Source organism: Aptenodytes forsteri, unplaced genomic scaffold, assembly GCF_000699145.1.
Source record: "Aptenodytes forsteri isolate BGI_AS27 unplaced genomic scaffold, ASM69914v1 Scaffold213, whole genome shotgun sequence".
NCBI classification, from domain to species: Eukaryota; Metazoa; Chordata; class Aves; order Sphenisciformes; family Spheniscidae; genus Aptenodytes; species Aptenodytes forsteri.
Window position 1 is genome coordinate 231127 of NW_008795522.1, and position 15667 is coordinate 246793.

Consider the following 15667-nt stretch of genomic DNA (forward strand, 5'->3'; position numbering starts at 1 on the left):
TCTCTTTCAGTCATCCACCTATGATTTTAATGAGCATAGGATGTTCCCAATCCTTTTTCATCCTTGGTATTAAGAGCTTATTACACTTTACTTTAGGTGATAGTTTAGGTGTTTAGTTTCTCCTCAATTGGTCTTACGTCTTTGTCTTCTGTCTTAAGGAGCCCTTTAGTGTTAAAAATCTTCTCTTTATGTAGAATTGAAGTTAAGACTCATATTTGTTCTGCAATATGAGATTCTTATTATAAGTCAGGGAGGAGGTTTTAACCAAATACACTTGCAGTTCACTGCTGAACCCTTTCCAGCTGCCTGACGCCATTTTTATTTGAGTTGGGGAGGGCAGAACTACGGGCAATGGAGCAAAAGTTGTACCATGGCTGTGTAAAGAAGATAATGCTGTCTCCCCAGCCTGAATCCAGGCACTGCTTCCATGGATTTGGTTGGGCTCCCAGTTTTGTGTAAGAGTTTGTCTTTCAGAATACCTTGTCTTTTATGATCTGAAATTTTTTTGAAGTATGACCTTACTTTATTTTGCATTAAGATTACTGCTGACAAAAGAAACCTGTTTTACTGTCCAAGGAAAGCTATAAACTTGAGTTACCTACATTAGTTATTAGTCACTGTTTCTGTGAGCTTTCTCAATTGCTTTATATTCTTTTAGGTCATTGACAGAAGTAGTGAAATAGGCTAAAATGCATTCCTGTTTAACCTGTGCAGGTTTACGGTGCTGCCTCAGCCCTTCCTCAGTTGGACACCCTGAAAACACATTTCCATGCTGACTCCAAAAGCTAGGAGGAAGCAATCTGCATTTAATGAGATGTTTTGTGTATCTCTCTCCTTGCATGGCTGAGCATTTTTACTTCTTCTTACAAGGTAGCTCAATGGCTCAATTTGTTTGTACAAGGATGGAAAATAAGGATTTTTAGAACATTCTGCCCTCTTTGTGGAAATTAATTTTTTCCCCAAGGCAGTTCTGATTGACTTACAGGATTGTTATTGAACAAATCGGAATATAGGAGGACCCCTGAGCTTATTTCCTGTGTATCTCATCTCCATGTTTGGTGTGAAGTCAAAAGAAAACTTACAAAGCGAAGACATCTAAAGGAAACTGTCTTTTATTGGAATCTTCTCTAGCTTTCCTCTGGCAGCTTTGGCTAAACTTTCCCATTATGTGCTGAGAGTCTGGCTAGTTCATGGGTATTGCTGCTCTCCATCTTCTTTATCCTTTATGCTTCCCTCTGCTGCTTCACGGCTTATTTACTTCATAAGGGAGGGAGCAGTGGGAGTTTGCAGCAGTGATAGTCAGGGGTTGAGTGCCTCATATCCTGTTTGCTGGCTGTCGACAGTGCCGCCACGTGCCGATTCTGCTGTTCGTTCCATAGGTGCGTGTCCTGCTCTTAGGGAGTTGTTCAGAAAGTCTCTTGGCTGATGGAAAGGTGAAGTTGCGCAGTGGGAGATGGATGCGGTGTTTTTATAGCCTGCTGAAAGCAGCAGCCAGCATTTAGAGAATCCATACTAAGATAAGAGGTTGCATTGAATACCACACACTGTTCTTCTGCTTTCCTGTGCTTTGGGGGATGTTCTACATGGAAATCAGACGCAACCTCATAATTATCCCTTGTGCTTATTGATCTGCTGCTGAAACAAAATTATACTTTGGCCAGACTGGAGATGCTCAAATGAGAGGATCCACTCCAAAGCTGGAACAAAGGCTGTAGAGAAAACTTGGTGGCACACTGATCTGATATTAATTATATGGTCTTGTAGCTCATTTAATGCAGACAGGCAAAAAAAAAAAAAAACAACCCTGAACCATTATTCCCTGATGCCTGTGCAGTTGATAATATCAACCATATTTTTGTAACAGCAAGGCATGTATTCGCAAGAAGTGATTTTGAGTATTTTAGGTAGAATTGTATTATTGGAGGTAAGGAATATGCCATAAATATTTCAAACTGTCTCAAAGGATTATTTTTATACAGTACTCCAGTATGAGATAGTATTATACGGCTTCATATTATACACCAGCAAATCCAGCCTCTTTATATTTCCCTTGTATTTTTTCTTTACTTCTGTTTCTGGAGTTGGTTTGTATGGCCTTGTTTTTTCCCCCTTTTGCTAGCTCCAAGACTTTTGCACGCTCTTTAAAACAAAGTCTTAAACTCAGTCTTTTCTATAAGCCTTTCCTTCTTGCCCTTCTACAAAACATACTAGCTGTGCTAGAACCAGAAGTGGTTTCTCTCCCTGCTGCATGCTAGAGACTGAATTGCGTAATCTTTAGCAATGCAGCTGACTGTACCGTTTACACTTGCATAAACTCTTCAGGGATTTGTGTTTCTTTTTAAAAGTTTGATGCTATTCAGAGAGAATATTTATATCAAAAAATAAGGTAGGGAATATAATAAGGATTAAAAATATCTTTCCCGAATTTTATCATCTGAAATAAATTCTTTTTTTTTGGTGGGCAAGGTTAAAACTGAATATTTATTTGGCAACTGATACCGGTCAGTTAAAAGAAGAGTTCCAACTGTTCCTTTTGACAAAATAGATTTTTATTGCACTGTGAAATAAAACAAAAAGTATATCACAGCATGGCTCTTACTTTTAACAATAAAACTAAAATATATTTGCTTTCTAAATTATTTCTAAATTTTGCCTCTTGTTTTCCTCAGTATTTGGAGTTTTTATACTGTGCATGATAGAGGAGAGCTGCTGAGCTTGCAAATAACTGACTTGAAATTGATTTCAATAATTCTGCTTTTTTGGCTTTTTGTACCTAATCAGAATTGATGTGACTGAAGTGCAAATCTTCATAATAATCATGCATTTACTGGCAGTGATTGGAGGACCACCTTTTTGGCAATCTCTGGTAATTTTGTTCATGTTCTTATTTTATCCTTTTTAATAATCTAGTAGACACCTGGAAGAACTACCTGCAAATGGTAGCACAGTTTAATTTGTGAGGGGAAGGTCTCACTTTTCCTCATAAATGGAAATGTATATTCTTGAGTATAGATCACATGGCAATAACTGTGCATTCTGGTTTCACCAGAGTTATTAAAACAAGGTATTATTTTGTATCTTGTGTTTGCAGGTAAAAGTTCTCAAACGTTGCGCAAACTTAAATGTACCTTCAGTGAAGTCCAGCTTCCTTTGAGAGAGCTGGCCAAAACTTGAATGAATTTCATGCAACAAGCTAGATCAGCCACGGAGGAGTACTAAATTGGATTGAGGATATGGGGAAAACTTTTGGAGAGCAGTTGGTAACCATCAGTAGATAACTTGGCCTGAATGTGGCTGACAACTCTTATCTGTATGGGGGAAAAAAATTATTATGTGTTGGTTTATTTTTTCCTCATTTTTTTTTTTAGCAGTGAGCATCCTAATTAAGGAAGCTGACTATCATGGGCTGGCTGTGTATAGATTCTGCATATGTTATATAGGCTTGCCAGGCCATGTCAGCTGGCAGTTTATGGGCTGTCGTTGACTTTGTGTTTATTGAAGCTACGTTGGGCTGTTGAAATAGCATTGCCTGGAGAAAAGCATATATATGCATACATAAATATAACAAATTTCTGGAAATAACATCTAAAGCATTGATTTCCTGGAAGGGTTTCCTTCCTGAACATTGATCTTTGTGTATTTGATAAACGCAGTTCTTAAGGTGGATAAAGAAATCTTGATTTGCAATAAAACCAAGAGATGGTCAAAAATTACTGAAACGTCACCCCAAATTGATGACTTTCTAATCTGCTTCATAACTAGAGAAATGAACCCTCTAACATTGTAGAGACTATCTAGAAAAAGGAGCTAACCTTGGCTATCCTTGTTCTGCTATGTGTGCTTTCAGGCTTAAACACCCCCTCCCCACCCCCCCCCAATTAATTATGTAAACTGCAAAGTAAATACCATCTAAAGAGAATGACTGTGAATAGAACAAATTTTAAAAAAAATGAGGCTACAAGTCAGCTTATTGGTGCCAAACTTTTCCAGAGAGATTAGTGTGGCCAACATCCCCATGCAGCTGCTATTCTGCATTACAAACAGGGATTTTCCAATTCACGTTCTCAGTTTCCTTTTTCTCTTTTTAAAAAAGGGGGAAAAAATGCTGCCACAGCAACCTCTGGCACAATTCAGTGCAAGGTGATGTTTGTGTGAGCTTAGAAATTGTTCTCTTGTGTTATTTAACTTAAATAGCCCTTTTAAATAACCTGTTAAATAAACCCTTTCAGCAAAATCTTGAAATCTATTAAATTCTGGGTTGCAGCAGCATTTGGCTAAGTCAGCTCCCAAAAGATTAAACTGTTTTGAAGTCCAGTGTTGGATTAATGGCAGCATTTCTCCAGAGAACAAATTTGATCAGGTTTCCCATGACAACTAGGAATTTTCCTTTTTCATTCAACTTGTGAGATTTTGTGTTTATCTAGAGATAAATGTTATTTACTATTTGCAGAGCAAAATATATCACACAGCCTCTCCTTACCCCACTCCCCTTCCCAATCCTCTAATTATGTGACAGCAAAATCGGTGGTTTGGTATTTTTGGTTTGTTTCTCTCTGGGGGGAAAAATAATGGAATAAAATGTGATTGTACACTCAAACATTCCACTTTCTTATGCTAACACGCAAAAAGCAAAACAATCTGAATAGGCTAAATGCAGAATTGTGTGTTTTGTCAATTGTTGCTTTCATTAGCTTTCTCTTTCTGTGAAATGGTGTGTACCTGTACTGGCTTCCTTCGTTCTGTCAGTGTAGGTTCTCTTTAAAGAGTGTTAAAATGCTGTTCTGCAAGGCTCCAGAAGCCTTGCAGAAATCGGTAATTGCCTTGCTCGGTAATTTCTGGTGGATGGTGAGTACAACCGAGATCCTCACTTGGAAAATGTGAGTAAAGTGAGCAAGCTTAGGTGCAACTTGTTTGATGCATTGATTATATACAGGGTTTTTTCTGTTTGAAGTGAGAGAAGTGCTGTAACTGCTTGAGTCTTATTCCATGACGTAATCTTTAAAAGCATAAACACTTCATGAATGTAAAGCAAGCTTGGTTTTGACCCGCTATGAGTTGTTATTCCTCTTGCAGATGTGACTGAAGCATACATGCATACAGCTCTGAACTACAGCTGGGATCCAGCCTTGTGAGAAGGACTCGCAGAGTACTATGAGTTGCCCAGCTGGTTGTGGTATTTGTGACTAGGAGCTAACCAAGAAGAGCTTCTGGAGGGAGTGCCTCTGTGTCCACTTACGGATGTGTAGTCTCTTACACACTCTTCACTGCTGCTTCCCTGAGCCCTTAGCTGTGCTCTTTTCCTGACTCATTATATTTTTTTTAAATCCCAATTCATGCTGCACAAAACTCTGATGGCATCTAGTTTGGAGGCCTGACATTAATTTTATGGCAAATGATTCTGGATTTGCTTTAATCCAGGCTCTGGCTCATTAACCCATTCTTTGCCTGCTGCCACTTGTTTTTATTAACATGCATGTGTCTTTCCCAGACAAAATTTGGAATGCTCCCTTTACCAGGTTGTATCTGTATCCAGAAGCTTTCTGTGCAGTGTAGCCTTTCTCTTGTAATCAACTTCAAAGGTTTTAACAGGGAACATAATTTACCTGCAAAAGATTTGGCTTGTGGTACTGCTCTGCATTATTGACATAGTCTCGTGAAGTTCTGCATGCGTCTGACTTCTGGTGAAACCCATGTGATTACCAGCAAGGTCAGAATAATTGCATGGACTGTAGTGATATATGGAATACCAGACAAGGAAGTCTTGTGGCTTGCCTCGTAGTGTGCCCTTACTTAAAAAGTCAGGGGCTGCAATGCCATTTTGTAGGAAGATTTCTGAGTACAACTCCCTCTCTCCCTTTACTCAGATATTTTTTTCTTTTTTCCTCCGTGCTATTTGCTTGCCTTTGCTGCTTCCAACTTTCGGCCTTGCTGCTTCCATTTTGTATGCAAAGCAATACAGCAGGCGCTGCTTTTTTATACCTTTCCTTTGACTTTCCTCTGCCAAATTTCTGTATGTAGCTTTGTTTCCCATTAATTATTTCTGCCAGATAAGTGCAGGCTAATACTTATCACTGATGCAGGTATCGGTGGAAGCAAAAAGGAGAGTGTTAATAAAGCATAACTAGCCAAACTGCATGTTATAACAGTGTGGTCTCATCTTTCTGCCTTTCCTGAGCATCATTCTCGGATGTGCTGGTAGTAGTTTGGAGTTCATGGAGTGTTTTTCCTGGCAAACTCCCCTTGTCTTTAGGAAATGTCAAGCTTATTGTCTTTTGACTCCTGTATGAAGCTTGCCATTTTTTTTCTTCTTCCTGTATAAGGGCAAATTCACCCCACTCTTTAAATACCAAAGTATTGTTACTGAAGCAGAGGGCAGCACAGGTGCCTTCCTTTATAAGACTGAGGAGAGACCTTCAGAAGTCCTGTGCCTTGTAATGTTAATGAATGATTACAGTTTGCCACAGACTGGAGTGCTATGTATGCCTTTCATTTACTTGTCGTTACTCTTTCTTTACTATCTTTCAGAAAATGTTTTTTGGCTTAACAGTGCAGCCTGAGCAAGGGAGAAATACGTTTGAGCGTCATGAAACTATGCCAGCCGGCCAGAAGCCTGCAGGGCAGTGATTTAGAGAGGTGGTTTGGATGCTCATCTGTAGGCTGCCTAGGAGCAAGACACGAAGGGTTAAAGCTGGCTCTGCCTCTTAATTGTGCCCTGAAAAGATGGAGAGATTAAGTTATTGAATGTGATAGAAAACTAATGATCTTTACCTGCTGAAAGCTACACTGAGAGCGTAATTGAAGAAAAATAGAAACAGCTTGACCTCATTTGAGCTTCTGTATGTAGTTGGACTCCTTGCTCTTGGGGAGCCAAGTGTGTTTACGCAGTTGAGTGCTATGACTGCAGTTCCTGAATTAAGAGCCTGTGAAGATTTTTTTGTAGTTGTACAGATAAAGCTGGGAAGCTTTGGGTAGTTCCCTCTAAACACTTGCTTCCATAACATATTTGCTGTGGTTTATTTTGAACTCTTTCTTCACGTCTAGTTTATCCTGTTCTGCTTGAAACACTACTGTTAAAAAATGAAGAAAACTGCTGCCTTTCTTTCAAAGCTGCCTGTGCTCATTTTTCACTTCTTTAGCAACCTCACTGCTTGCTGTCCTAGGCTCACTGACTCTGAGATGACTTGTCTGATCTGTTTGCTTCCCTTGTCTTGCCCATAAGGTAGTATCCAGTTTCTTAAGGGGCTTTGTTTAATCATCTCCAATGGCTCTTGCTTTGCCCAGTTTGATCTTGGGCTGCAGCTGTGAGTTTTACAAGCAGCTTCAGAAAAGATGACTGATGCATTTCTCTTCCATGTGATAGCTGGGTGATTTAGCTAGCAAGTTCTTGGTTTCTGTCTGCTTTTGATGGCTCTTTTCAGGTAACTGAAGATAAGTCCGGCTTTATGGGAAGCTTGATGGAAGGATTATTGGAAAAATACATATTTCTCTCTGCCTTGTAGAAATTTAAATCTCTGTATAGCAGAGAAAGAAAAGCAAGTGTGGTGTTGGGAAGTGGAGTGTTTGAGTGCACCAGAAGTATTAAGCCCAATTTTAGTTTGCTTGTGTGTATTTTAACTTCTTGTCTCTCTTCCATTAAGATTCCAATACTGAATATTCAGGTGAAAATATTCCCAGCTCTCTGTACTGTCGCAGGAACCATATTCTCCTGTACAAACTACTTTGGTGTGATCTTCACAGGTGGAGTTGGTAAAAATGGATCCACTATAGCAGTAAGTACTTTGTTCTGCTAGTTACTCTTCAGTGCTCTGTGGCTTTTCAGCTGTGCCTTTAGTTTTTATTTAAGATAATACCTCCTACATGTGAAATATTTTCCTTTCAGTTCCTTGCTGGCTTGGGAAAAACAAGTTAATAATGTCTGCGTGAGAATAGTAGCTTTAGGAGTCGAGAGTTTTAAAATTTGAGTGATTAAAAGTGCTCATGGTACTTTGATATTTGCTTTTTAATTAATCCTATAAAACAGGTTATACAAATACACACACCCCCAAAGAGTTCATAGAAAAGTCCAATGCAAAAATCCATTCAGAATGAAGTTTGTCAGGAAGATTGGTTATGGTTTTGATCCTTCTAAAAGATCTGTATTATTCATATTACCTGTGGAAAAAAGTACAGGTGGCGGTATCTGCACAAGTACCTTCTGTTTCAGTGAAGATGGTGACTGATTCTGGAGCCCCGGGAGTTTTCCAAAAAGCAATCCTGTACCGGCCTAATAATTAGTTCCTACGTACAAGGCTGTTTTAGTTGCTTTCTAGCTGGCAAAGAAAAAGCAATAGAAGTATTGTCTCCTGTCACTTGCTAACAGTGTCAGCCACTGCCTGCGTGACAAGTGTCAGAACTGCGTGCTTCTTGCTGCCTAAAACCTTATTTTCTCCCCCAGCACAAGAAAGGTTCAACCACGTTCTCAGCTGATGCTCACTCAAGTTTCACCACACTTTGTTCCTGTTAGTACCAGTGTTCAGAAAGACATGTTTTCAATGTGATTTTAGTTAGAAGCCACCTGTTGCATACCATGTGAGTGTTTGGCTTATTGAGGTTTCTTTGCGACATGCACACTTTGTTAACCTAATGCTTTAACTTTAATCTCGCTGTAGGGAACGAGCGTCCTTTCACCTTTTCTTCATATTGGGTCAGTGATTGCATTAGCTGCAATGATCTACAAGAAATCTGCTGTGCAGCTCTTTGAAAGGCATCCCTGCTTATATATACTTACTTTTGGTTTTGTATCTGCTAAGATAACAAATAAACTAGTGGTAAGTGTGCCAGAACCTTTGAGTTTCTCGTTATTACAGTAAAACGTTTTGTAGATTTTAAAGTTCGCTGGTTATTCCATTGACTAACTTGCATCTGTTTGTGTACTGAAGTGATACTCGTGCTTTACTTATCTTCAGTAGCTTGGAGGTGCAGCGGAGCCTTTCTTCTGTTTGAAAGGGGAGTGGTAAACCTCAAGCTAATGCCATGGTTACACAGTCAGTGCCAGTACAGCTTAGAGTTGCCAGAATTCCGTTTCTCCCCCTTTCCCAGCTGTTCATTCACATCTTTGCAGTGTATTTGTGTGCATGGGTGATGAGCTGGGCAGGAACAGAGGTGGCTGAAACCCTCTCCGATGCAGGTGCAGAGGGGAGGAAAGTTTGGGAGAAGGAGAGAAGGTGACAGAGCTGCTGAGGTTTGGAATAGTTGCTCAGGGTTTAACTTAAACAATTGGAGAGAAATAGTTGTTAAAATTATTAACGGGTTTGTACCAGGGAACAGATGGCAATGCTATCAGGAGAGGAGCCCCTGTTGAATAGAGAGTGAATGAGGGATTAAACAACTGCTGCCCCGCACCATCTCAGGTCTGTGGGCATATGATGCGTTGCCACATGAACTGGATCAGTGTTGGACATAACTCGCAATGGAAAAAAGTTTATTTCTTACCAAGACCAGTTTACTACACAGTCACATCAACAGTTGTGCTGGTAAAAGTGAGGATGTGGTGTAGGACAGCCTCTGTGTGTGTGTGGGAGGGTGGGAAGGTCACACTTGGGCATGAAAAGGCATGATCATCAAATTGTAACCAGAGCGAGGTGGTGATCCTTATGGGACATGAACAAATAGGTGGAGTGAGAACACCACCAAGGGTCTCTAATTTTTTGAAGATCTAGCAGCTGTGAGTTTTGGTTTCCACGCTCAACTAAACCTCAAAGTTTACCAGTCTACTTCCATTTTACTGTTTTGTTTCTGGCGGGAGGAAGAGTTTGCGGGCTGGAAAATGTGTTAGGTTTTTTCCTGTAGCTACATTCTTTGTTCTAATAAAAGATACTTCTCTGCAAACCTTGCATCTCATATAGCTGTAGACTTTCATGGTTAAAACAGTATTGCTGCTGCTACTTACGTACTCAATATGTCTTACAGTAATGTGGCTTGAACTGTAACTCTTTTGGCTTTGTGTATTCTGAAATCACTCTACCTTGGCTGGTGTATGTTTATTTCTTAAACTTCCTTTTTTTTTTTAATGTAGGTTGCACACATGACCAAAAGCGAAATGCACCTGCACGACACAGCATTCATAGGCCCAGCACTATTGTTTCTGGACCAGTATTTTAACAGCTTTATTGATGAGTACATTGTACTCTGGATTGCCCTGGTAAGTATGGGCTCACTTTGCTTGTCGGTAATCATTGCAAGCATTTGCGTGCTCTTTTTCACAAATATTGTTTGTGTTGGTTGAGCCTAGCTGACTCACCTAGAGGGTGATGGGACTGGGAACCTACTTTACTGAGTTGATTTTAAATAGAGCTCATGCAAACAGAGGTAAACATGGTTTGCTTGGTGCATAGTTTAAACAGTTTTAAAGCAATGTAGCAAATAATCAAAGATTAGAGTAGAATATTTTGAAGATTTGTGGTGATGTCTTATTAGCAAGGGAATATATTATGTGCAGTGCAGGTGTAGTATGGCTGTGCCTTAAGCTCTTGAAAGCATGTACCTCTGTCATTACTAGCAGCACCCGTTAGGAAAAAATATCTTGAGTTAAACTCATATGCGCTTATCAAGCACTCAAGCATTATCTACCAAAACACAGTGTTAACCTTTTAATAAAATTGGTATTTTATGTATGGTTATCACCATTCAGAGTTAATGGGGCATTTCACAGTATCTGTATAGCTACTATAGCTGTTTTCCCCTCTCTGACTCTAGAATTAAGGGTCTGTATTCTTACAAAGCTGGAAGAAAGCCCAGCATGCCTAGAAACTCTTTCTTCACTGGGTGATTATTCCTACAGAGTTGGAGATTTTAGTTCATGAAAAAAGACCCCAGTGCTTTTACTCTGAAGTATGTGGGTGGTGTTACACTCTTGTGTTATACTCTATGATAACATAGATCTAAATGGGTGTAATTTTTTTCTCTTGGCAGATCTTTTCTCTCTTTGATTTGCTTCGATACTGTGTCAGTGTGTGCAATCAGATTGCTGCCCATCTGCACATCCACGTATTCCGAATCAAGTCCTCATCCACGCATTCTAATCACCATTAGTAAACGGGGAGTCACCATAAGGAGAAATAAGAAAGAGTTGGTTTTCTACATGAACGGCTGTGAAGATATGTAGGAGACTAAGGCAAGAAGCAGATAAGAACAAAGTAATTTATAATAATCAATGTTGTATAACTTTTATTCTTTGTTATCAGTAACACTCCTTAACTAGTCTCCTGCCTGAGACAGTGAATTCCGAGTACACCCTAGTCAACTCTACATGTAGTCAACTCTGTTGGTTCAAAGCCCGGGAAAGCATGCAGGGAGTAATGCTCTGTCTTTGTAATTACCTTGATTACAAAATAATCTATATATGGTGAATGGATCCCCAACAACTGAAGTTTCTAATGTAGTATAATTACAGCTGCAGTACGACTTGCTTTTAATTTTAATATTTCATCATCTCTTAGTGAAATACTTGTTTAGTGTTCACCTGAAATTTATTTACTAAAGACCTGAGCTGGTAAAAACAGAGATATCGCACTAGCTTGTGTAGCTGAAGCAGCTGTCAAGGTTTGAATCCAGACTGATGTGGTTCTTTTGCTTATGCATTGCTGATAAAGCAGTTTCTTGCTAAAGAATGATATGTTGAACAGGGTTCTGCAAGCGGAAGGGATGACCGGCATGCAAAATAGTGTGGTATCTTTGTCAATTAATTTTATTTTTTTAAATAAACATTATCTAAAAAGACAACTTATTTCTCAATTTTCTTCAGTGGAAAGACTATAAAAAGAAAATTTTACTGTTTACTTTTTTATGTATAAAACTTAAGCAAAATTTCCTTTCTGCTCTTAATAAATAAGAATTCTGAGAGCAACAGTTGTCTTCAGATGTGTGTGTTGCTCTGTCCTACTTAGACTTAGGAAGTACAATCCTGCCTGCTATTTAGGAAGCAGTTTTCTAATGCTTTTGTGTGTATAGTGTTGTCATTCCAGGATCTCCAAGAGCTTTCTCTGCTACGTAATGCAGTAAGTTTGGGGTGTGTTGTTTTTTTGTTGTTGTTGTTTTAATACCGTTTTAAATGTGGTGAACTGCATCAGGGAGGCTAAGTTAGATTTAATGGAGTGTTTAATTGCACGGTAGTGAAGTGCTGCAATGTGTGCCACAGGCCCTGGTATTGAGGGGAACTTCAGACCCTGAACAAGTGCCTAGGCTTGCTGTACAGAGCAAAGGGAGTGTCTCCAGAGCAGGATCTGCCATGGCTGTCAGGGAGCTGCTTGGGAGGCAGTTGGTGGGGAATGCTAGGAGCCTGGTGGTGGAAATCCTAGCCCTTTGGCCATGAAGCATCTCACTCAAGATGGTAAGAAAATGCCTCTGTCTACTGGGAATCCAGAGCCACAGCAGTACCTGAAGACAACTGCATGTGTCTCCTCTGAAGAAATTAAGCACAGCTCACTTTAATAATAAAAAAACCCCACCCCACCCAAAAAACCCCCCCAAAAAACCCCCAACAACAATAAGTCAAAACCGCACTTCACCATGGGAAGTGGTGACATGTATTTCCTGTGGTACCCTAGAGATTAGAAAACGTGCTTAGGAAATGGAGAGAAAACTTAGTTCCTTCAGTGACTGGAGAGCTCTTAAACCCCTTCTTCCACCTCCCTGGGACAGTACCCAGTGTCAGGCTATCATGGACAGAGAGGTCAGTCTTCCTAAGTTCTGTCCTTGCAGAGGCACAGGACTGCTTGGGCTAGAGAGAGAACACAGGAGGAGCATGGCTCTAGTTTAGTTGTTGAAATCTTTGTCTCTGTGAGGAAAGAACTGGGGCTGGCCCCTGTTTGAGATGTTGCAGGAAGTGGAACTGAGATGCTGACTTCTCCAGCCGAGCATTTAGCACGTGGGCCTGCTCTTGTCTTCCCTGGTTGGAAGAGTTTTGGTTCCTTCCTGCGGGGTGATACCGTTTCAACAAGTGAGTTGGAGGTCATGCCTCGGGATTGGGGCACTGGGGAAAGAGGTATGTCTTCAGGATGAGGAGAAACTTATGTAGGCTTCCCCACTTCGCCCTTGAACTTCCAGGCATTTCCATGCTTGTGAGCAGCTATTTTATGGCAAGCGCAGCTGAGGGCTTTTTGGGGGACCTGGCCCTGTGGGTTTGTACTGGGGATTCCCAAAGGGTCCCTGCCAGGCTGAAGCCTGAGGGAGAGTTTGGTTCCCACATCCTGACCACATACCTGGGCCACAGCTCTTAAGTGTCCTGGAAATGTTATGGTCCCAGTGTCTTGATATTGGGAGCATCTCCAGTGTGCAAGGTGGCAGCTGTCTCTTTAGTATCACAGTTTTAGATACAACTGGAATTTAGATAACTAATTTATTTCGTTTTAACTGTATTCAGGTGGGTGAAGGTCAGGTCTAGATAGTCTAGCCTCTGCTGCTGCCCTTCAAGTGGTGAGCAAGACAAAGTCTGCAAGGCAAAAGACTGGAAGGATGTTGAGGTGCTGAGGGCCTGTCTCCCCTTCCACAAACCACGTGTTTCTTTTCATCAGCATGAAACGGGTGCAAAACTCAGTTGGTTGGAAAGTCCCTTCCTGGAGTGTAAGTGGTTTTCTAGAGCTGCAAACAACGAGAATCATGCTCTCAGTCTTCAGGGTTTTAAGATTTAAGCTGCTCCAAATAACTTGTCATTGATACTGGTGAAGAACTGCAGTCTTTAAAGGGTTGTCTAGGACCAAACTTTCATTTACGAAACATGTCTAAGCTAAAGCCTGTTGGTGTTCAGGAAATGCAATAGGGCACCTTTTCCTCACCTTTTCACTACCTGGAAGTTTGAGTGCCCTCTGTGTTCAGCCAGCCGGGAAAAAATTCCCATTTCTATCCTGATAAAGCCTCAGTGTTATCAGGGAATAGTTACTGCTGGTAATCCAAGCCATATGAAGTGTTGCTGTGGGTATAGGTATTGTATAAATGCCTGTAATAAATAATGGAATAAATGAACTTTACCCCTCTCACTTGTACATTACAGCACTGTCTTGTGATCATAGGTTATCTTAGATATGCTTGTAGAGCTAAGGCTGCTCAAGGAGTTGAGATGGGGAACAATTTTTGTGGGCTCAGCCTGATCTTGTGACATGCTCTTTCACTTTCTGTTGCATTCAGAAGACACTTAGAAGGAGGAACTTTTGCAACAGCAGCCTGTTGAGCTTCCTGGAACACCTGTGTCTGAGTATACTCCCTTTAAAACAAATACAACCTGTTCTCTGTTAAGCAAGTTTTCCCCTAAAACTGTAAAGGCAAGCTGAAAATTTCCTGTTGGAGTGTTGCCTCCTCTTCTATGAACTGGTAAAGGAGTTCCCTTGCTTTGGCAAGGAGTTCAACACAGGAAAGAGACAAGTCAAGATACCTCAGGCCCTGTTTCTGTTACATGTGAGTGTCACTTTTGTTTCATACTAGTATTTTTCTCTTCTTTCGTTCCTACCCTGCATGCACCAGGTACATCCAGTGCTGCTATGCCCCATCTTTTGAGTTTGAAATGGAGTTGCAGAGAGGTTGAATCATTTCCAGAGAGCGGGATGTGAAGACTGCAGCAATTCTCAGAGGTTATAGCCAGGTGGGAAGTGATCTGAGGTAGGAGCTGTGTCTGTTATTGTTCTGGAGCAATCTGAAAGCACTTAGCAATAATGACTGCGTTGACTCTGGTAGGTTAAATATGCCCAGGACTATTTGCTGTCACTGAGGCCAGCTGGCAGAGGGTGACACATGCCATAATGTGAAACTTAGCTTCCAAGCAGGTCAGCTGCATAGCAGGAATTGAACTGCAAATCAGGAGCGATTCCCAAGCTGACTCCCAAACCATGTCTGGAAGTTGTTTGTACGAGTGTGAGTTGGCTAATACTATGCTGGGAACTATGTTAACAATTTAGCAGAATAAATGAGCACTTTCCAGTTCAGGGAAACATTTCTTGGCACTGTTTTATTTACTGTTGTAGTCTTAGATCAAGTGTTAGACAAATCTTGAGCAGGAAGAAGGATTTAAAAATACGCTGTGAGTTTTGCTGATATGCTGCAGTGTGACCTGAGCTCAGCTGGATGTGCCCATGCTCCTAACAAACAGCAGCTGAGTTTACCCCAGTGTTTCTAGCAGCAAACACAGTGCCCCCACCTCATCCACCATACAAGCGGGTGGTTTAAGAGAGGCAGACTGAGTTCAAAGAAATAAATAGGGTATTTTATTCAGCATCTGCCCTTTCAGCACGGTGCTGCCTTTCTTCACTGATCTAGACTGATCATAGGGATGTGCGTACTTCCTGCAATATGCTGTCTGACCACCCTCTGGGCATTAAAGGGAGGGCATTAAAGCTCTTGCCAGATTGCACCAGTCAGGTGACTGAGCAAGCATGATAATATCAAGCTGCTTTTCAATGTTCAGGCCAACCCAACTCAAGAAACCCTTAAAACTTGCTGATCAGGAATGACATCAGTCACACAGGCTTAGGAAACAAGGACAGAGCTGTCAGGAAGAGTAATACCGTACTGAAAGGGAAAAGATGTGAGTGGAGTGTGTGAGGGGAGAGATTTGGGGGTCCTGGGGCAGATTATGCTCCTGGGCTGCTTTTCTTTCTTTCCAGCATCTTCAGCCACCACTTGTAGCTCCGAAGCTGCTGCT

General features: G+C 40.9%; 1 protein-coding gene across 3 annotated transcripts in view; it reads left to right on the top strand.

Moving 5' to 3' along the window:
* The window catches only part of CEPT1 (choline/ethanolamine phosphotransferase 1), a 32438-nt gene extending 20556 nt beyond the window's left edge, over positions 1-11882 (top strand). For 2 of the 3 annotated variants that reach the window (XM_009281852.2, XM_009281853.2), the window contains exons 6-9: positions 7638-7769; positions 8649-8807; positions 10055-10180; positions 10951-11882. In XM_009281852.2, the coding sequence (XP_009280127.1) occupies positions 7638-7769; positions 8649-8807; positions 10055-10180; positions 10951-11070 (537 nt within the window). In that variant the 3' untranslated portion in view covers positions 11071-11882. Of the gene's footprint in view, positions 1-2781; positions 2867-7637; positions 7770-8648; positions 8808-10054; positions 10181-10950 lie in introns of all 3 variants that reach the window. The other variant, XM_019472753.1, reaches the window with a different exon arrangement.
* Positions 11883-15667: the final 3785 nt, after the last annotated feature.